This window comes from Telmatherina bonti, assembly GCF_933228915.1.
Source record: "Telmatherina bonti genome assembly, chromosome: 3".
NCBI lineage: Eukaryota > Metazoa > Chordata > Actinopteri > Atheriniformes > Telmatherinidae > Telmatherina > Telmatherina bonti.
The window spans coordinates 19,866,168-19,889,042 of NC_136621.1; the positions used below are offsets into that span (position 1 = coordinate 19,866,168).

The window sequence follows — 22,875 nt, forward strand, 5'->3', positions numbered from 1 at the left end:
CAGTTGTTGATTCGACTTTAAAATCTGCCTCAAACCAGGAAGCATCATAAATAATGTAAAATAGGAAGGAAAAACTTCCTATTTTAGACTTGGAAAAACTGCAAAGAATGGATCCAAAACCAAAAAGGGAGGGTTATAGAAAGTTTGTAACAACTTGGAAATAAAATAACCTTGCAGAAGGTTTTTTTTTTTAGTCATTCTTTTCATTATTACATGGGTAAATAAGACATACTAACTTCTTAGATGAGTGTTTCTGTCAAAAGATGCAGTCATAAAAACGTGTCAGACAAATCAGTAAGTTTATCCATTTGATACATTTTCTTCAAATCATTGAAAGCAGATGTTTCTTCAGTTAAATATAAAGTCACTTGCAACTTGATGAAGAAAAGGAATATTTTTGGCACTGCATCCACTAATTATAAACATTTTTGCTCTAAATCAGTATTGCACTAAGGAGGAAATATGGATGAGAGAAATGGAAACTTAAACCCATAAGACTGCACTTCCTTTGTGTTGTCAGAGCACGTCAGTCTTTAGGTCTTTACATTGGGAACACTACACATCGATGTAAACATCCAACTAAATGTGGCAAAAAATAAGAGATCAAAACAACTTTTAATCTTTATTAAAGTCATAAACAAAATCTCTCAGGAACAACAAAAAATGTTCTACAGTGTTCTACTTAATGAAACATCACTACAATATCAATGAAAACAAGTCGGATGAAATGAGGAGTTGAATCCTCAGTTACAAATGTTTACATCCATAATTCTTTGTTGAACGGGGCATTCAGTGCTGACAACAAAGCAGTGACATGAACTAACATTCAGCAGGTTATCTAACCATTAAAACACACTGTCAAACTCCTCAGATACAGCTATTCACTTCATGCAGACATGTTGGATCCTTAGCCGTTTGAGCTTGATCACAAAGACATATTTCTTTCTCTAATCTTCATGCGCTCTCATTTGGACAGGTATTTACTCACTGTGCTGTTGCTGTTAAATATGAAGAAACTTTATTGTGTACTGCCAAGTAAACTGTAGCATTTATTAACATTAAGCAGTAAGAGTTTATAAGGACAATTTGTCCACAATGGTAACATTTCTATTGGGTGCATTTGTATACAATGAAAGTTCCTCAGTGGTTCAGATCTGGAAGATCTTTTTTCATTTGTCTATATTAATTAATTTAAAACAGGTGGGTTTATTTAAAACAAGGGCTGTAAAAAAGATTTCTTCTTTAATACATTAAATATGAAACTTGTTCTCAACAATCACAGCGACAACTGTTTGATATTAAAGCAAACATGTCAGCTCCAGTAAATACAAATAAACAAATGCAAACATTAACAAAATCAAACAAAAAACAAAAACCTCAGACCTGGTTAGAAGTCTGATGTAATGGTAGACTGCTTGGGTTATTTTTGTAGTCAGGATTTCTTCCTCCTTTCTTCTAGACCATTCATAGAATATTAAAGTAGAAAAGTAAAACAAACATATTTTCCTAAACATTTTTACACTGTCAAGCAAAGTTCATCTATTTAAATGGCTTTGATTCGTTCCCTCCCCACACAGGTTTGCCGTAAATAAATATATTATGCATATATTGACAAATCTCAGAGTAGCCAGATTTCCCTTACTGAGAAATCTGTGACTTAGAATCCAGGTGAGTAATTCTGAGAGATTTTCATGAGTGCATCAACACCTAATACTGCAGTTTTTGGCATCTAAAAGGGACATTACCTCAAATAGAAAAAATGTTTTAGATCGACGTTATGACAATGATGGAACTACTGGAAACAGCAGTAGTGGGAATACATCTCACTTACAAGACAATAGTAATTATAATAGTTTATTCATCTCAGCAGAAATACGCTAAAACTTGACCATCACTTTTCCAATTGTCCTTTTTTCAAAACCAGACCTTTCTAAGGACACTTGAGGATAAAGGATCTAAAATGACAACGGATGAGCTGCCCGGTTAGTTTGTAAAAATAGCTTCAGTTTGTTTTCTGAGCTTAATATAATGTGAAAATACTGAAGTAAGAGCACATTATAATCTCATTAACAGTTTCAATGTGGCTCTTTGCATGCACACAGAGCTTTGGCGGACGGCGCCAACTGGATTCAACTGGATCCTTTAGCATCTGCCAAACATCAGTTTGGAAGTTAAAGCATTTGAACTTTTTGGTGAGTGTGAGGATGATGACGGCTGAAGGAAGCTGAAGGTAGTCCTGGTTACACATTTGTTCGACACTTTGGGAAGATGGGTCCTCCCTCAAGTCTTCTCTTTCTAACTGCAAATGGAGGGAAAGACAAATCAGTGTTTTAAGAGTGAGACAAATAAAAAAAATTGACTTAATGTGAAGCACAGCAAAGCCAGCCTACTAATTTCACAGAGAAAGAAGGAGATCTTCAATAAGTAAGGAAAGAAAAATACTTTTTAAGGTAAGTAAACAGAAATAGGAAGAAAAAGGAATAAAGAACAAATGATTAAAAAAAATACTGGTAAGAACAGGGCTGGATCAACTCAAAGTGGACTTCAGAAAGGACTTGAAGCTTTTTTTTCCTTTTACTCTGGGCTTATTTCTCTTTTTTCAAAAGTCAATATTTGTTCATAATAAAGAAGTGGCTTTGATACATTCTCTGTTTCAGTTTATACAAGTTTATACTGTGGCATATTCCAGTTACAAAAAACAACCAAGAACTTCTTTTCCACAGAGCAAACCCAGAGTTTCATGAGGGTTTATGTACGATGATCCAGCTTTGGAGTGGTAAAGTGCAGTGTTTAGAAGAAACGAGGACAGACTGTGTTTGAGCAGACAGAAGCAAATTCCTCACGACAACAAGAGAACAGAAACAAAGCAGGAGAAGAAAATGATCCAAGGAGGTAGAGTTTTAACAATACAGCCAACATTTTCATGGTAAAGTGACGCAGGAAACACACGGTCTCTGCAGCCCGCAGGTAAAGCAAAAGAAGATGGAAGCCACATTCTGGACACCCATATCATATAAAAATATCCCACATCGTGTCATATAAGAAAGCCTGCGGTGCTGTGGATCGTGCTTTCCAGAAAGTTGAGGGGTCTTTGTTTAGCTCAGTGTAAACTGCTTCTGTCATATGTTTCAGCATGACAGAAGCAGTCCTTTTATGCCTTTTTTTTTTAAGATCAGAGATTGTAATATCCATGTAATAATTTCTGTAATATCTTTTTTGCATCATTTTTATTGTCTCTTTTTTTTTTTTAAATAGCTATTTTATTTGCCCAATTGCAGCTTGCAGTTTAATGGATCTTGGAGTCTGAATAGGAAATACAGATGGGGCTGCAGAGTGGCCTTTGAAATCTAGACAAAACAAGAACGAGTGAAAGGAAGGAAAGTGAATATAGACGCTGCAGAGAAGACACAGTATGACAGGAGGTGGCAGTGGCTCTGGCAGTCTGGATGTTGGCAGCAGAAAGACAAGCCTGCACAGTCAAATGTGTTGCGTTTGAAGTATAGCTGTGTTTTTTGTTTTTATTGTTTATATGTTTTTTCTTTTGTACTTAGTCTTGGACTTGAACTTTTTTCCGAAGGCTCTCTCCAGCTCAGGAACAGATAGAGTGAGGGTAAAAGAGCCGTCTGACTCCGACCTGACAACCCGGGCTTGAAGATGTGGAGGAGGTTGAAAGAAAAATATAAAATATTTTGACACACACATACTGCTTAGGAGCACAAAACCATAAGATTATCTAACCATCAGAGACATAACAGACAATAAACCACAATCAAATAAATGATCATGAACTTTAAACACTTATGAAGAATAAAAAGTCAATTAACCATTAAAACACTTATAATTGCTTGTAACCAAAGTAAACGTGATTATCAGCAAAAGCCTATTAGTACTGTAGAAGAAAATGTTAAAGATAACTCATCATATTGAGAAAATGACAAACAGCCTGTGCAGAGTGGGAAAGATTTCTTTGTTAGTTACAGTATGTTCTCTCCCATGCACGTGGCTTTTCTTAGTGCTGATGTCATAACCTAGGAAGGTAGTGTTTTCGTTGGCAGATGCACTCTGGGCACGCTGGCAGTCCTCCCAAGTTGCTAACTGATGATATCACCATAATTCTTTTATTACGCTTTGATTGAAGTAGCACTCAGGGAGATATAGTGAAGATAAGGTGTCAGCAGCACTGGCGCTCATGTCAGCCAACACTGCCAAATATAATACTGCTGAAAAATTACAAGGTACATAATGGGCTCAAGCAATATGAGGCAACTGTATCAGTAGACAGTATCTGCTTTATGGGTTGGAGAACAGCTTTAAGACATTTGTTATGTTCTATATGTCTAAATCCTTCGAGCAAGAGTACGCACACAAGTGTGAAACTCACCCAAGTCGTTGTTGTTCATCATGGCGTTGGAGCCCCGGAGACGTGGGCCCTGTTGAGTAAAATGATATCCAAACTTCAACAATGTGGTGTTCTTCTCCAGCATACTGGCTATCTCCATCTCCACCTTGTTTCCCAGCGGCTGGCTCTGCGGTTTGAGGGGGAAAAAAAATCAGGTCTAAAGCAAGTCCAAGAGAGAAAATAAATAAATCAAGGTTTGATTACTCTCAGTTTTAGTGGTTTTGTGAATGACTTGTCAGTTCATGTTTTCATCGATAAATGCAGCCGCAGGGCAAAAGAAAGCATCATAGCAATATAAGTAATAAAAACTCTGTGAGCACTGAGTCATAGACGCAGGATGACACACCAGAATGTAATCTGGAAGCATTAGTGTGAAGTGGAAGTGACGGCCTGTGTAAACTGAATCTGCACACGGTGGGTAGTGTTGTTGGCGTGCACCTGATTGTCGATTTTGAGCTCAAGTAGTGTGCTGTTATTCTGCAGCGATTCGATGAGGGCCAGGATTCCAGTCCCTGTTATGAAGTTGGACTCAACGTTCAGAGTCTTCAGCGTCGTGTTCACCTTCAGCATCTCCGTCAGGGCCTGAGGAAATGTAAAGCATACGCTGCATCCTATTCAAACATACCTTTACAACCATTTGCTTTAAAGTGACAACAAATCCTCATTAAAGAATCTTTCCATTAAGGCTTAATTATATACAAAAAGAAAAAAGGAACTTACAAATGCTACAGGGTCATTGCTCCTGGTTCCTACAATGCTGAACCTCTCAACAACAGTGTTTTTCATCAGAGCCTCAGCATATGCCTTCAGAGTTGGTATGGGGATATTCTGTGAAAAGAAAGACACATTGATTAGAATAATACATGTCTAGCTTTCTTTTATTTCAGAGTCTTGTTCAGCCACTCAACTTTAAAAATGTCAAGGAATTTAATTTTGTTTATGCAGTTTGGTATTACAATATTGTGTAGCATGAAACACATCATTTTGATAATGTTCACTTTTTTTTAAAGTACTTTATTTATAATTTTACAATTATCATACAAAACCATGATAATTGTCATATTTTCCATATAAACATACAAAAACAGTCTCATCAGAAAGAGTTGAAAGACAAACCGAAACTCACCTGACAGACTTATTTTCTGTCATTGGACATACAAACAAACCCCCACACATTCACATACACAAAAAAGCAACCACGAGTGCACCTAACATATTTTACTATAAGATTGACCAATGGCATGTTCAGTTTCATTTCCAGACCAGGCAAGTTGGTCACAGAAGTTAGTAGACAATCCCAGGTTTTATGTACTTTTTTAACGGCTCTGTTAAGGGTACAGCTGTTCTTTTCCAACTTAAAATTCTGCACAATGTCCTGAATCCAATGGTGGTGTGACGGAGGGGTAGCAGCCTTCCATATGAGTAAGATCAGGTGCTGAGCTAATAGGGATGAAAAGGCAATGGCCCTCTGTAGATGAGCAGCAGGAACAAATCCCATTGAGTCAGAAAGATAACCAAATACAACGACCATTAGAGAAGGTGAGATGATATAATACAAGAAAAAGTCTTAGAAATGGCCTAAAAAAGGAAGACCTGAAAGGAACAAGGGCCAGAACATATAGTAGGATGTAGCCGGGAACTGTATGCATCTCCCACATATTGGGTCCATGTTTGGAAATAATCTTGCTAATTTTTAGAGCCATGTTCCATTCATCATCGGACACTTCGGCCCCCAAGTTGTTTTGCCACTGTTCTCGAATATGAGATAGAAAGTTTACAGCTGTCCATGATACAGGAATAAATAAATGAATTTTTTCTCCTATTCAGCAAGTAAAGCCTTAATAAAGAATCTAGACAGAGAAAGAGGAGGGAGCATTGGGAAGCTCCCTCGCTAAACGTTGTATGAGTAAAATTTCTAATTTGCAAGTATCGCAAGAAATGTTTGTTGGTCAGACCAAATTTTCTGAAAAATTGTTTAAAATTAATTATCAGTGATATACAGGTTTTCAACAAGGCAAACACCCTTATCATAATCAATTTTTTTTAAACTATTGTCCGTTAGGGATGGTTGAAAAAGATGATTATGCATTATTGATGAGTGGAGAAAGATACTCTTAATACCCAGACATCTTTTGAACTGCTTTATATGCGTAGTGACTGAGTGACAATTATATTATACATAACTTTATTAACTAGTGGTAGTAAAGATACACAGATGTAAAGATGCTCTTATTTAAAGGCACAGTGTGTAACTAGTTTGGCTTTTTATTAGCAAAACTCAAGTATTGTTTTTATACATGCGTATTTTACTGAAGTCTAATCACAATCGCATTCAAATGAAAACGCTCTCGTAGCTTAGAACAAGTTATTATCACATACATTTATAAATATAAGGTACTCTTTAGTCGCTATTCATTTGTTGCTTGGAGGTACCTGCAGGGCCAAGGATGCCAAAAGTTGGTCCTCGAGCACCTCAATCCCGCAGGTTTTCAGTGTATCCCTGCTCTGACTCACCTGAATCAAATTAAAGGGATCTATCAGCCTATAAGTTCTACATGATAACATTAATTTGAGTCAGGTGTGTTGGAACAGGGACACATAGAAAACATAAAGACCCGGGGCTGAAAACCGCTAGTGTAGCAAATGTCTTGTGTTAATGGCAACTCAAGGCAAATTGATTTATGTCTCCCAACAGATTACCATTACATCTTTTGTTTTCATTTTACTCTCAAAACAATGCAACTTTTTCACCTTTATGTTGTTTAGGTTGACCTCGACCAAGTCAGGATCATTCCTCTTTACTCTCATGAGCGTTTCCTCTACGTCGGTGGAGTTTGGCTCCTCATCAGGGACAGGTTTATACTGGGTGCACTGGATCACACCTGGAAAAAACACCAGTACAGTCATTCTAAAATAAACATGCCATCTTTTCACTTCTTGACACATGTCTTAAGAACTCAGGAGTCTGCTGGATCTACATCTACTTCACTGAACACTGTAAACAACATTATCTGGATAATTGATTGCTTGGGAGTCTTCTCACATCTGTCTACACGAGCGGTTCTTGCCAAACAAAGCGCAGGTTTATTTATTGATAAAACGGGGGAAATGTTTTCCCACAGATGGGGTTCAATTCTATTATTCTTTTAATAAAATGAATCATAAAAAACCAGATAAGCAACTCCAGACACACAAACTACAACTGGAAAATAGACAAAAAGGTGGTTCAGTACCGGGTATCTTTATGTGCGAGTTATATTTGAAAGTCACACACACTCAGTTGCAGACTGTACATACTGTACATGGAGTAGAATGTAGGGAACAAGTCATCACACAAAATAAACAGTGTCTCATTAACACGTAAGTGACTATCTGTGTGATGGAAAGATAAAAGAGCTCGTTCCATGATGGTTTATGGTATCAAATGTAAACAGTTAATTTGCCTGATAATATATTTCTTAAAAAGCTTTGCGAGAGTGTATGAGCCTGATTATTTTTAATATGTGCTACTATATTTGTGCATGTAGAAAGTGCAAGAAAAAATTGAGTCAAATATCTTTAGCAAAGGGGGCCTTTTCTCCGCCAGCATGACATCATTGCACTTGATGGCAAGCGTCGGCATTTTTCTGAAATGAGGAGATATTTTTTTGATGTTTGCTGAATGATGAGCTTTGTTTGAGTACTTTACGTGTTCCTGGAAAAAAATAAACTCAACATGTGTTTGTGCTTGTGTCAAAACAACCAGATTTTCTGAGATAACTATCCAGTAACAAACAAGTGTGTGTGTGTTTTACATACTGTTGAGGCCTTGTTTGTTGACTATGGTGCTGCTGGCCAGGGCTTCATAGTACTGCTGGTTACTCATCAGGGTGTGCATGCCCAAAATGGCTGGAAAACAGGAAGTCAACAGAATGAAAATAAGATAAATGAACACCAGAATGAGAGTCTAATTCAATTGCTGTCAAGCTGCAAGCCATTTAACCACAAGGTCACAAAAGCATTTGCAAGAGCACAAGCAAACCAAACTGTTTTCACAGTGGAGCGTTCACATAGCCTGCAATTCCTGCAGCCACAACTTCTACTTGTATTCACCTGCCTGTAGACACTTTACCTTCTACATCTTAAAGTACAATAAGATATAATGTGCAGACAACATATGTGTGATGTGCATGAACAATTAGTTTGATATATTAATAATTAGTTAGTCTAAGGATGATAAAATATACAAACAAAGCAATTTACCCAAATACTCGCTTGTTTGTTTGTCTAGAAAAATCATCACACTATTTTGTTACTGAAGACAAATTACATTTATTTGGAGCTTTAAGACTTATCAAGTCAAGAAAAACGCCACAATTTTTTTCCATACAGTAGATGTTTGCAATAATATACTTGTTAGAGTAGCTGGATTTATAATGAATAAAAGCTATGATTATTACATGAGTGTAATGGGTATGCAAGAGCATCACTAAGGACAGAGTAAAGAAAACCACAATGGTTCCATGCAAATATGGTGTGTCGTTAACAGGTACCCTGGAAGGTGTTCAGCTAACGGACAGAAACATCCAACAGCAGTAGGGGAAGAGGACAAAATGGAGAAACTGATGGGGAGATGAGGAAGAAATGGTGAAAGGAAATGGAAGGAGCACTAAAGGAAATGGACGAGAGTTAGAGAGAAAAATATTAGACTAGAAAGTTTGATGTAAAGCCATGATAATGTGTTTACAGTGATTAGTGAGTATAATGAAGATGGAAAAATAGTTCAGGAATTATATTAACAAGCACAACTGCAGACTACAATGTAAATATAAAACATGCTTTTTTGTTTTTGTATTAGAATTTAATTTATAAAATGTGAGTGCTTTTCCATTTTCAATAGTAAAATTATAGAGAAATGCAACAGGAATGTAAATTATGTGTGATTATTTATTGTTTTACTCATACTTTATTATAAAAGTATGAGTAAAACAAAACAAATAGGTATTTTGCAAGTATTTAAAATATTCTTTCTGTACTATAAGCAGATGTGTGTAAAGATGCATTACCTGCGATATCACAGAGTTCTGCGTCCGTAGCACTGGACAGGGCTTCCTCCAGCTCTGGCTCCAGAGTCACACTCTCTATGATTGGGTCCACTCTTTTTTTAGGCACCCAGGCTTTCCCTGTAATATCAGAACATTTATTTCAATTTGTCAAGATGACTGACACACGTGTTCGTTCGGAGTTCTGTAGGTCCCTCTTGTATGAATGTGGTATATGTGGAAAGAAGGATGATTTTTTAAGCTCTTGAGGGTCCTCACATCCCAAAATTCCTGTGTAACTTTGAAAAGAGCACCACAACGACTGCACTTCATGAGAGCAGTTCAGACCATGTTTCTCAATCCTGGTGATTAGGACTTAGCGCCCTGCATGTTCTAGATATTTTACTACTACTCCAACACACCGGATCCACATTAATAGACTTCACACCAAGGTCTTTGAAAGACTGTGGATGAATCATCTATTTCAGGTAGGACTGTGGATCCTGAGGATGAGGACATGGAAACACTAGCTTATGAAGTGCAACGTTGAAAAGAAGCTGTTATTGTCTTTCATTAGGAAACCTAGAACCCCCTAACATGAGTGCTGCATGACAGTGTGGTACGCAGACCACCCTACCGAGGTTCTAACTGCTCACGCAGCTGCAGGACACAGGCAGTGACACCAGTGTCACCAGATGATGAACTGTTATTCTTTGAATGCATTGACAAAGACATGCAGCTTCAGGCCTAGAAATAGCTTTTCTCTTTTTTTTATTTTACTCTCAAAGATTTTATAGGAAAATAAACTAAGCACAGTGTCATCCACCAATACCTCTGTGTACCTGCACATTGCTTAAATGATCACTCATGATGATTTTTATCATCATTTCTCAGCATTTTCTCCTTATAATCAGTGACATGTGCTTTAGTTCAAACCTTTTGTTTGTTTATGTTTCCACCACAGAGTTTTTGTTTCATTTCCGATGATGAGTAAGGTGAGTGTCCCTTCAAGTCCCATCTGTCTACAAGCTGTTGATACTTTATCTGACTGACTGTAAAGACCAGGAGATTTGTGTCTTTACACGTATAGGTCAGGCATGTCTATGATTTTGTGCTCCTCAGGTTTCAGACCCTTTCTGACCTTAAACAGCAGCTGACAGGACGGAAGCTGCAAGTGAACAGCCTTTGCTTAATGTTACAGCTCTGTGAAACACACCACAGGACTTGTGACACACAGAGAGGAATCTAAGAGCGACTTTCCCAACTTTAGTTTTACATGCAGAATGTCAAATAAAACCTGAAACACTAGCAAACAAGAGCATAATGAAATTAAAGGCAGGAGGTTTTACATAGGAAATTCTGGCATTACTCACAATCCATAACACATACACACTTTTGTGTCCACACTAGACTGGTGGTCTTCTGTTAATAGACCTCAAAGGTCCTCATAAAGGGAGGATTTAAGCAACTGAGGTATGTCAAAGAGTTTAGAGGTTCCTGAGAAATCTAAAATCAATTTACTGCTCACTGCTGTAGTCTTGAGCATTTGCTGTCTCATTACAGTAAAGCATGTGTGGCTTTACTTGAAAAAAGGCATTTTTTCCAAGTTTTTAGTGAATTTGCAAATTATTTACTGAGTCAACCAATTAATTATTTTCCAAGCCTAAAAAAAAAACTAACATTGGTTTCCTCAGGCAAGACTGTTATACTTAAATGTTTGTTTTATATCACTAAAATAGAATTTTGTCAAATCTAAAGATGTGTGTTTTTCCCATAAAATATAGTTTGACTGGTTAAAAAAAAATAATCCAACAGAAGCAGACTAACCTAATCTCCCAGTTAGCATCAGTATCCAGAAAGAAAAAGCATTTCCTACCTCTCTTTTCCCCAGTGAATGGTACCAGGTCTTCTCTGTCAGGATGCTCCTTGGCCTGTTTCTCCAGATGGGCCAGGAGGTTGTCTCGCTGAAATGTTCCTGTTGGGGCTTTCTTGGTCTGATCCTTCTGCCGGAGCCCAGCAGGCAACAATGCGTTCTAGGCAAAGATGGGATGGGACATTATTTACAAGACTGAAATCCTGGAGTTTTTCCAGTATGTATGCTATACTGGTTATGTGTTGAGTAAAGGAAGAATAATGTTTTCTCTTCCTGTCTGCCTTCATTATTGGTGGGAGACAATGATGTCTTACAGGGAGACATTTTGACAGCTAATAAATGCATTAACTTCACGTTTGGTACATGGATCCACTAAAGAGGGATAAGTCCTTAAACCAGGGGTGTCAAACTCCAGTTGTGGAGGGCCAGTAACCAGCAGGTTTTTGTGGTTTCTCTCTACCAACACACCTGATTCTAATCAGATGGATCCAACAACTTCTTGCCAATCTATTTATTAATTTCAGTCAGGTGTGTTGGACCGCGGAGAAAACAAAAACCAGCAGGACACCAGCCCTCGAGGAGTTTGACACCTATGTCTTATAGTAACAGCAGGTCATGTCTCTTCTGAGATGCAGCTCTCAGATGTAAGTCACTGTGGAAAATCGTCTGCTAAATGACTGTGGAACAGAATAGTAGAACGTCAATCACATAATTGTAGTGTCTGCAAAATGAATCACTAGGCCTGCCGACAAGATAAGAGTGATTATTTTTCTATCATGCTGTACTTCTCTCCAACAGAAACAAAGTATTTAACAGAGCCTTACTGAGAAAAGATCGTTCCATCATGCATTTGTAATTCATGCAATTTGGGGATCTCTAATCAGAACCAACAGTCACTTAGCAGCACTGTCAAATTTTCACCATAGCATTAGTTTCACTCTTCATTTGAGTATATTTGGTTTGTATTCACAAACTGAGCACATAGACCTTCATGGAGTCATCATGACTCGAAGTGACTGGCATCTGCTTCTTTCTGGGAACTATTTAAGGCTTTATCCAGCTCATTTTTGGTCCCAATGGCCAGAACATAGATCCCATATGAGGACAAACAAAAGGTTCGTCATTGGTCAAGTTTGCACTGAAGTGGTAAACTGACCACAGACTTGCTGTGTTCTGTATTATTCAGCAGTAAAATAGGAGTTGTATAAAATCTGTGAAAGAAAACAAATTATTCTTATTTTTTTAAAAATCAGAATTTGGATCAACCTCATGAGTCTCATTTTAAGACTAATTTAAGATGTTGTACATGTAGGTAGTGGATTGTCTTTTTATCCTAGTTGAAATACTGCTGTAAGGGGAACTCTCCTGAGTCCTTCAGTATAAAAGACAGAGGTGGGTTACTGCAGATAAAGAGTCAAAATACTGACAGGAAGCAAAGATTAGTTTTCGGCCCGTTTTCATCCATAATTGAACTGAAAAATGTTAGACTGAGGAAGAAGAAGAAATGTTTTATTCTGTTATGCAACAATATTGTTCGTATTCATGCAAACTAAGATAACTATTATTGTTGTGGAATACCTGCTAGCAAACATTTACTCTCATTTACTGGTCTATGCTTCAGTTCAACACAGGAGCAAGACATTTCCCAGACCATTACTGCCCACCAGGTTATTTTCAGCCTAAAGTAACATTTCAAACCAATCTCTTAGGTACTACTTATAGCTCCATGTCTTATCACTCTTTTCAGCGCTCAGAGGCCTCTTTATATCCACCAGTCCGCCTCTCTGTTGTCCTTCTACCTTCTGTCTCCCTTTACTCAAAGGTTCCAAATCATATTATTAAAAGTTCAACAAACAATTTTCAAAAACTTGCCAGACAATTTCCCATCAGACCTCTCAAAGTCCAAATGACGAGCAGTACACCATCTCTGCTGTGCTTTTATTTGGTGCCACACGGTTACATGAGCTGCAGATAACAAGTTGGTGTCAGGGTGTGTTTTTAGTCTCTCTTCTTCTCAGCAATTTAGCTGTAATCTGTCAGACACAACAACAGCATTAACAACGTCTTCCTGTGCAGACAGGTGAAGACATGGAAGTATAAAGTAAAGTTGTCATTTAAAACATGCAACTACACATTTTTTTCGATGGAGAATTAAATCTGTTTATAACCACTTGGCACATTGGATGATTTTCAGTAAAATATCTGCCACCGGCTCAGTTTATCACAGCTTCCAGCTGCCCACTTTGACAAAAAACAAACAAACTAACACACTAACTAATAAATCCTTTGCGAGATGGTAATTTAATCATGCAACTTCTTTTATTTCTACAGCTGTAACCTACCAGTATAAAAGTAAGTCATAGTTTAAGATACTAATGACCAGAATTGTCACAATTAATTTCTGATTCAAAATATTTAAGATAAATGTCTTCGCAGTTGCATAACTGCATAATCATCTTCATTTACCGGGATGGATAACTGGATGGATGAAAATGACCAAAAGCAGAATATTTTCATTGTTCGCCACCTTTTAATAGAGCTGAATGACCATTTTAGTTCATGTTCTTTTAATGACGTAAACTCATTGCACAGCTCTCTCTACTGTGCACATGACATATGCACCATTGTGCATTTTATATTCATTATTTGCAATTACTTATATGTTAATCGACTGAAACTCCATGACTGAAACAGCACCACTTGTGACTTCTGTTAACATACAGACTAAAGTGGGAAATCTTACTGCTAATCCAATAGTTAAGTCTAAAAGTTCAAACTGCAGCCACAAGGAGGGAAGCATGATGTCTCAGAAGAAGTAAACACAACAATCCAGGCCAAGCTGAAGTGTGTAACCGTGAAGTAACACATGCACAAAGACAAAATGTTCTCATGATGACGGTTTAACTCTTGATTAATTCATATTCCAGCAGTCACAATACAGATGGCAGTACAGCCGCAATGGATAGATGTGTTTTTCTATCCACTGCGAGGCATTTTCAGAGGTTTTACTGGAACTGATGTGGGATGCCTCGCTTGCGTGACGTTTTGAAGCAAATGGGCACTTTAGTGTTGTGTAACAGGTGACCCTCATGAACAGACACAAACAAGAGAAGCACACACACATACACTGCCTTGTTCTGTTTACGTCATGGAGACCCTGCAGTTGCTCACTGCTGCCATCAGTTTCACTAACACACATATACACACACACGGCATTATAACCGTACAGTCATCCCTTTGGCACTAAAATGGACTCCAGTCACTTTATGAGCAGTTAGACATTCATCTGAAAGCTATTACAGCTGCTGTCAGCACCCTGGCTCATGATGAATCACTGAGTGTTTGCTCAGCAAACACAGAAATAAAAACATCTAAGAGATCAACAAAAAGTCATCACAACCCTAAACGAGAAATACTGCAGATAACAGCAAATAACCCACTGAGGAAAATAAGTAGGTTTTTAGTCCACTACATTTAAATTAAAGCTGTGCTTCTTGGTTACGTTAACCTTTATAAAGCTCAACATATCATGTTTGATACATCCAGTTTCTGAGAGCTTTTGCATCTCTTCATGGCAAAAATATTGCTCCTAGTCCTGTTGTACACAATCTGATACTTCTCCTATATTGATAGCAAGAAGCAGAAGATTACACTAGAATAGTTTTGACATATCACATGGTAATATATGGTAAACATTCCCCCAAAAAATGAGTTAATTTTCTTAGTAACATTTTGCTGAAAAGCCCAAATAAAAACTATATTCAAAGCATTGGACTTTTCTTGCGGTGGCTTGGGTCTTAAGGGTTAAAGCATCGTAGTTGAACTGTGGAAGACTTTGGCATTTTTGTGCTATTAAAGACGTCTAATTCAGGATCCACCTTGTATCCTGTCACTTCTCTGAGCTCCCTCCGGCAAGTAAAAGCCACTCCAATATAATTCTTGTCTTATTGCTTGCTCTGTCACTTTATTGATTTTTTTGCTGTTAAACCAAATTATGCACTTTTAAAAAGGTTAATTAAAAATAGCATTAAATATAACAAAAATTACCCATAAAAAATGTGAAAAATGAAAAGCATGAAATAGCAAGCAATATTTTCCATGTATGGCACTGGGAAACATTTCACAGAAACATTGCACGGAAATGGGAGCCCATATAATTATATTTTTTCACTGTTCAGCAGTATAATAGCTGTGGGAAAGAAGCTCTTTTAGAGCTGCACCAATCTGCTCAGCAGGCTGCTGTATTGTCTGACTGAGAGCAGGTTTTATAAATGACAAAAAAAAAAAAAAAAAGAATAGAAACTGAAACTGAAAACGTTCACAATGAAATCAGTCATTACTCAGTCACTAATAATATATAAACGCTACTTACATGTTAATGTCTTAGGATAATTATCTATTTTTTTGTGTAATGACGTGCATTACACAGTAATACTTGTTGAAAATGTTTGTTTCCTTCTTAAAAAGTATTTTAAATTTTGGTATTGTAAATCCAAACTTAGCCCCCAGTTCCATTACTTCAATCTTAAAGTAAGTTAATGTAATTCGTAATCGCTGTCATGTAAACCAGCCATTCCTAAACTGCGGTCCCAACCCCCACAGGTGCCACAAGGTCATTTTAGTAGGTCACTAAATTAATGTGAAAAAAAGTAGACTACATTTAATCAAATAAATGTGGGATTTTTATAAAAACTGTTAAAATTATTGCATTAATGTAAAGGTATTATCTCTGAAGTTAATACGTTAATTTTTAACTCATTATATAGTTTTTACGCATGAAATACTAAAAGTGTAGCATTAGAATTCAGCATTATCTGGGCAAGACAAGCTGATTTTGCTTTGTTACAGTCGTGAACAAAATTCACTAAAAACCACCCTAACCACAGTTTTCAAGCCTTACATGAAGAGGATGGCTGCAGTATGAACCCTTTGACACATCATACAATTAACCCCTCAGTCGCTGCACAGGGGTCATGAACACCAGAGTATGTTATCTACTCAAGTAAACCACAAGATCACAAAATGTTCACACACACAATATTCAAAGCATGTCCTGCTGCACTGTTACTGTAAAAAAAACAAAAAACAAAAAAAGAAACACAGAATTCAAGTTAAATCCATGTTCAAGTTGAATTCCATAATGTTTCTATGCATTTTACATTTATTGCACCAATGTATCAGTTAAAAACAACTATTACCAGCTAAAAGCAGTGACATGAAAACATGACAAGCTGCAGTGAGTTTGATAGTCTGCAGTGCAGAACATTAGGGGTTCCCGCAGGCCTGCATGACCTCATAACTTTCCAGTTGAACCAACAGACTGACAGTACCTCCTGCTTATGCATTTCTGTGTTATAAACTTACATCAGGATCAAGCTCCTCTAATTCATCCTCTAACCGCTGCAGCTCTTCTTCTGAGAGTTTCTTCAGGAGCTCGTCCTCGTCTATGTCCCTGTACTTCTCCATCTCCTTCTTCATCACCGACATTATGCAGAGCACGCCTGGAGAAAATGGTCCAATGAAAACGGATCTAGTGACAATTTAATTTAAAGAGGAGTTCATTACATTATATAAAAGCTCTACTGAGTGGATGACAGGTAAAGATTACTGGAAGTACAACAAAAATAATAACCCTAACCAGAACACAGTTTTTTTTTTTTTTGGTCTGCTCTTTCTCAAGTTGTCATGATATATGAATGAGCGAGGGAGATTCAAACTGCTGCCTCACCTCAATGACCCTTTCAAATGACAAAGACCAGATGAAGATGATCAGGAGTCTGTAAATTTGAAACAAAATTAAAAACATCTGTTGATAGATGCAACCAAGACAACAGTGATGAAACTTAATGATACAATAACAGCCTGATTGAATGTTCAGAGAAAAGCACAACAATAATTTAACATGTATATGAAAAAAACTGCATGTACAAAACATTAACATCGCTTGGTGTTACTATGACCTTACTCACCCCAGTGATCCCCACCTCAGGGGTAAGATAACAGCAAAGTCAACACGCCTGAAAGACAGAAAGGTGTGATTTAAAAGTGATGAATAGTTCTCAGGATTAGACAGCAACAGATTTACTGATACAATAACTACGTGGTGTTCAGGTCCTGTGGCTGCAATGCAAGCAGGAATCATTAAATGTCCTCCACAATGTTTAACAGTTTGACCAATGCCATTGTTTAGATATGCTGTTCACCAAACAACACGTGATATTGTATATTATAGCAAAGCATTTCCTCTTTAGTTTCATCTGACCGATGTGAACATCTGTAGTTCACATCGAAGCAACGCTGCCATTGTTTCTCCTGTTTCAGCTTGTACAGTCATGAATCATAGCTCTTTGGTTTGCAGCAGTTTCTCTGAGTCTGACTTTAGGGTGAACTTGCTGGGATGGCTGGAAAAATCAACAACTTACTCCTGAATAATCTCTCTCAAGGTAGAATAATGAAAACTGGAAATTTCCTTTTGACTTTTCCCATAAAGCTGAAACAGTTGCCTCTCTACATCATTTATGATCCCTTTCTTCCGTGGCAAAGGAAAAAAGGTTAACCATGTATGCTTAACCAGCACCTAGCTGCGACTGTTGCGGTAGAGTTTATGAAGCTTTTCACAACTGCTTCGATATTTTGGCTTTATTACTGTTAAAGTTACAACACCTCACAGCAACAGGTCATACTACTAGGAGTTTGTAATTTGCTAAACAATGTGAAAGTCATTATGCACAATGTGTAAAAGAGTTTGATTTTATAAATAAAATCACATCTAGAATATGTTAATTCTTTCATAGATAGCAGTAAGGACAAGTTTTTGTCTTAAATTTGATCTTGGCTGGGGAACCTAATGGGTTATGAAGGCTAAACTATAGTGGATCATATGTGGATCACAACACGCCACACTAGCTTCCAAACAAGTCTCCAAAACCTGGAACAAGAACTGGGCTGAGCTCCAAAAATATTACAACTGTACTCAAGGATGATATCAAACAGACCCACAGCAGAATTTTATAGTTTCTGCAAGCTTCTGCTTGGTTAAAATACATTGACAGTGCAGAAAACTAGAGATGACCCAAGCCTGAAGTTCCCCTGGAAGTCAAAGATATTTGAAGCAGTCTTGCCCTCTAAAGCAGCATCCATTCAGTCCTGAAAACACTAAGAATAGCTTCACTGAAATAGGAAAGTGACATGGCAGTAAAAGCTGGTAAAAGCACAGCCTATATCACAATTACACTTTAAGGTTTTTAACTGTTCAGGTTTGACATAAACCTTGCTGAATTTATGAGGTTCTTTTTGTCTAAAAAAAAAAAAGTCACTGAGAGGCTGAAACCTCTTTGAATCAATAAATCAGCATGAAAAACCGAGCAGGAAGCGAGATGACACAACTTCTTACTAAATGTCATCAAATAGCGGGGACGTTCACCTGACGTTCATGAGGCAAAGATATCCAGGTGTCACATCTAACAAAACAGGCACTGTAACAAGCTCTGGTCAGTTCATATCACCTGAAATGTGGAACACAAATCTGTGTTACAGGACGACAGTACTTATTTCATATTACATCCATGATTTTTTTTTTCTTTTTAAGCGCACTTTGCTTCAATTTGAGGGTCTTACATATCAGGACATAATAAATAGCAAATAAATGGGCCTAAAAAATGAAGACAACATGCAAAAAAATTCAACTTATTATTTTGCAAAAAAGATGACAATTTTAAAGAAGCACTGTGTGAAAGAATATGCTCCCTTAGTGGTGCAATAGTTTGTACAACCACACTGCTGCACCAATAACTTTCTCACACCATTAAGAAGAAATTTTTGCTGACTATTCTTTACTACTTTGTGTCAGTTCTTTGAAGTTTGTTTCTGCATGTTAACTCCGGGTCCTCCCAAAACCTTTCTGTTGGGTTCAGGTCCGGGTTTTAACCAGATCACTGCAACGTCTTGCTTCTTGCCTTTGTCAGCCATTCTGTTGTTGATTTGCTGCAGCGTTTGGCATCATTATCCTGTTGCATGACCCAGTTGTGTCATGATGGACTGCCTCACATCTAACTCTATAAACAATACTTGTGTATACAGAGGAGTTCACAGTGGCTCAATCACAAAGTGCAAAAGTCTTCTGCTGCAAAACAAGCCCAAACCATCACTTCCTCCACCACTGTGCTTCATAGTTGGTATGAGTGGCTAGCAGTGATGTGCTGTGTTTGGTTTTCACCAAGTGTGGGGTAGTGTGTTATGGCTAAACATCACATTAGTGTTGTGTGTACAACAGCGTTTGTTCCAGTAGTCTAATGGTTTGTTCAGATGCAACTTTCCAAACTTAAGCTGCGCTGCAATGTTCTTTATAGAAAGAACAGACTTTGTAATGGCAATCCTTTCAAAACAAAGCAATTTGTTTAATCTTTTCTGCTTTAATTTCCACATCTAACATACTATCTGACGTCTGCAGATTCAGATCTGCTGCTTTTGGGGGTTTTGCAGTTTCTCTGGGAATCTTCCACCTTGGCATTACATTGTCACAAACCCGAATGTTACAGACAAGTCAAAAGTTTGGCTTTTTTATGGATGTGACTATATTTAGTGATGATCAATCAAGTGCTTTTATTTAGCTGCACCTAACTGCTACTTCTGCTCTTTATTTAGGTGGAGGCTGTTTTGGGTCATTATTTAAATTAGAGCCACAGGTTGTTCTTAACCTGAGGGTGTGATAACTTAATTTCAAGTCCTTGGAAGGACCAGATTTTTTTTTTTTTAAATGTTAACTTATCACACTTTTTTGTACCACTTAGTGTCAAGACTACAGTTGTATTGCAGAGGAATTGCACAGGTTTCTAATATGGCTGAGCAGAGAACAGCTGAGCGACAACTGGCTTCTCCCAACCATGTCATAGTAGATGTACAGACACGCAAATGTTGTTTGTGACTGCAAAAACACTTCCATTTCATTTAATAGATTTAAGCTTATCAGTGAAATGATATATGATAGTGTGGAAACCCACCAGCAACTTTCCTGAATTCCTAAATTAAGCTGTTCTTCATATCACTGAGGACACTGAACCCATCTGTGTCTGCGTTTTTCCCCCTTCTTCACTTCTGATACCAGTAAAGGGTTATCATTATCTGTATACTGAAATATTATTCCAGCTAATTTGCCGTGTTGAAGCTGAAGTCAGACCATTTGTGTTCTTTGCAGAGGTCAAAATGTCATCATGTTAGACAACTGATCACTGTTTTTCCACCTGCTAGTATAATATGTCCATAAACCAAGAGGTGAATGTACACAGTGTGGATACAGCAGTACGGCAACAACTAAGAGAACTGAAGAAAAAGTCAAATTATAGCCTACTCATGCAATACAATGTTGTTTTCTTCTTTAAATGGTGTAACAGTCTGCATATGCCATTGATTTACAAAGTAAGTTCCAAAGTAATATTCATAGTGTATCTCTAAAGTCTTTGCTGTTAGAGTAGCTTCTTTGACAAAAAAAAAAAAAAACAACAAAAAAAAAACTCCAAATAGCTTATTTTGTCTGTGAACATTTAGACAACATTGAAAAGCAGCTTTCAAACCCAAAACGCTGTTCAGTCTCAATGCAACTTATTCCAGCTATGTAAATTCCTACCAATCAACAGGAAAGTCATCCTTCTGTCATTTGACTGCGGTACTGTCCGCACACTGTCATTTTTGCATTCATTTACGTACCTCCTCCAGCGCTATTTATAGGCAGTCGGCCCTGCTGGATGACAGCAACGAATACTTTGACCAGATATGGTTTCCCTCAGAGTCGCTGGAGTCGCAGTGCGAGGTCCGGTCCGCTCCGCCGCAAATGCACGAACCCAGAATCCGACAGAAGTCTGCTAGTCTAAATCCGCCATGACCTCCGGATGGTCCCGAATCCTGCAGATTTCAGTCTGAACACAACTTCCTCTCCCGACCCTGGTCGTCACTCCTTGGGTTCACAGAGGCTGAATCTCATCTCCCGCAAAGGGCAAAGTAAACTTATTGGGGGAGATCCTCCTCCTCCTCCTCCCATCTCTTCCTCCCACAGGACGCGGCTGCTCCGTCACTCCAGTGACGACATGAAGCGGGTCTGCTTCCACTATCGGACACACAGCTTTGCCTTATGGGAAGCTAAACTTTATGTTCATTCTGCAGGTTTTATTTACGCTGCAAACACACAACGTCACATTGCCCCGTTTTTATAGAAAGTTTTAGATTTGTAAAGGTATAATCTGTAAAACTGGGTACACAATATCCAGTCTGCTGCCACTCCTTCTTTGGACAAAGAGGCCCGCAAAACTTTTATTATTGGAACACAATATTTATAACACAGTTCACCACTGAAATCTGACTGGTTGGTTTTAAGTTGGGCAAGAACCGAGAAATAATATTGTGGTTAAAGTTATTTTAAAAATGTAAATAGCTGTCGGTCCCAGACCCCTCTCCAGTAGGGGCTTCGGTGGTCCAGAACAGGGTGCCAGTGTGATGATGTTGATGTGCTTAGAGGGGCCCCAGATAGTCTCAAACCAAGGAAGTGAGTTTTTTGTGCAGACAATCTAGTTCGGTATGAAAGTCAAACCTAAAAGTCACACATATCAAATCAAATAGATCTAATAGCTTATTATAAACTTTAAAAACTTTTGTCTTTTTTACAATTACCGCTTAATGTCAATCAGGTATGTTGGAGCAGGGACACAAAAACCTGCAGAATAGTGGCCCTGTTCCTCTGAAATCACGCAAATGCCTCGTTGACTGACAGCACTGCCTCGTAAGGGGAGCCACCAAAAAGCAAAAAACTTGAACAGTTTGGGAGCATTTTGATATAGTATGATACTATATCATACCAATATATATATATATATATATATATATATATATATATATATATATATATATATAAATAATAGTATCATACTATATTGATATAGTATGATACTATTAGTATCCCACAAAAATTAATACATACGCTTCGAGCAAAACTATGAGTTGATTTAGATAATACATTTACCGTAATTGATATGTTGATACTTTATTGATAACCCACTCTGCATAGATTCGTTTAATCTGACTTCACAATACCTGCTATAGGATTCTGACATGACATATGCATAATTGTGTTTACAAAAACACCAATATGCAGCCCACATGTAAAATACCACAGGATTGCTGTTACATAAAACCACCACCAGATGGCAGTGCTCCCAAATGAGCTATTAAACCTGGCTTCATGTTATGAAACTTTCGGCAAAGCAAGTGGGTCAGAAAGACTCGATACATTCACCAGCATTCATTGAGCCATCACCAACTCTAAGTCTGTAGAGAGCATCTAAAGATGCTCAGGTCACTGTTGGGCCAAAAGCCTCTGCAACAGGAGACCAACTCTGCTCCTGGACAGCCATAGTCCTGCAGCTGTTTGGGAATTTCCTTGCTGCGACCCACCTGACACACATCAGACTCAATTAGCAGACTTGTACAAAGCTTGAGGTCAACCTCTGCTAATTACACACTGATTTGAGTCTGGTGTGTTGCAGCAGGGAAACTCCCAACACTTGCACAACTGGGGTTCTTCATGACCAAACTGG

At 37.8% G+C, this 22,875-nt stretch overlaps 1 protein-coding gene across 3 annotated transcripts; it reads right to left on the reverse strand.

Annotated features, from left to right (window-relative positions):
• Window positions 1–609: 609 nt before the first annotated feature.
• On the reverse strand, window positions 610–21,292 carry tmod1 (tropomodulin 1). Of its 3 annotated transcripts, XM_079264717.1 has the most exons (13): window positions 20,996–21,292; window positions 17,263–17,310; window positions 17,022–17,070; window positions 16,658–16,794; window positions 11,297–11,453; window positions 9,445–9,561; window positions 8,198–8,287; window positions 7,151–7,281; window positions 5,120–5,227; window positions 4,838–4,981; window positions 4,382–4,526; window positions 3,548–3,647; window positions 610–2,299 (listed from the first exon to the last, which is right to left on the reverse strand). In XM_079264717.1, exons 4-13 carry the CDS (start codon window positions 16,778–16,780, stop codon window positions 2,296–2,298), a joined length of 1,119 nt encoding a protein of 372 aa, XP_079120843.1. In that variant the 5' UTR covers window positions 16,781–16,794; window positions 17,022–17,070; window positions 17,263–17,310; window positions 20,996–21,292; the 3' UTR covers window positions 610–2,295. The 3 variants fall into 3 exon arrangements, with proteins under 3 accessions (XP_079120843.1, XP_079120844.1, XP_079120845.1); XM_079264718.1 differs by lacking the exon at window positions 3,548–3,647 and having other exon boundaries at window positions 20,996–21,290; XM_079264719.1 differs by lacking the exons at window positions 610–2,299; window positions 3,548–3,647 and having other exon boundaries at window positions 4,494–4,556; window positions 20,996–21,290.
• Window positions 21,293–22,875: the final 1,583 nt, after the last annotated feature.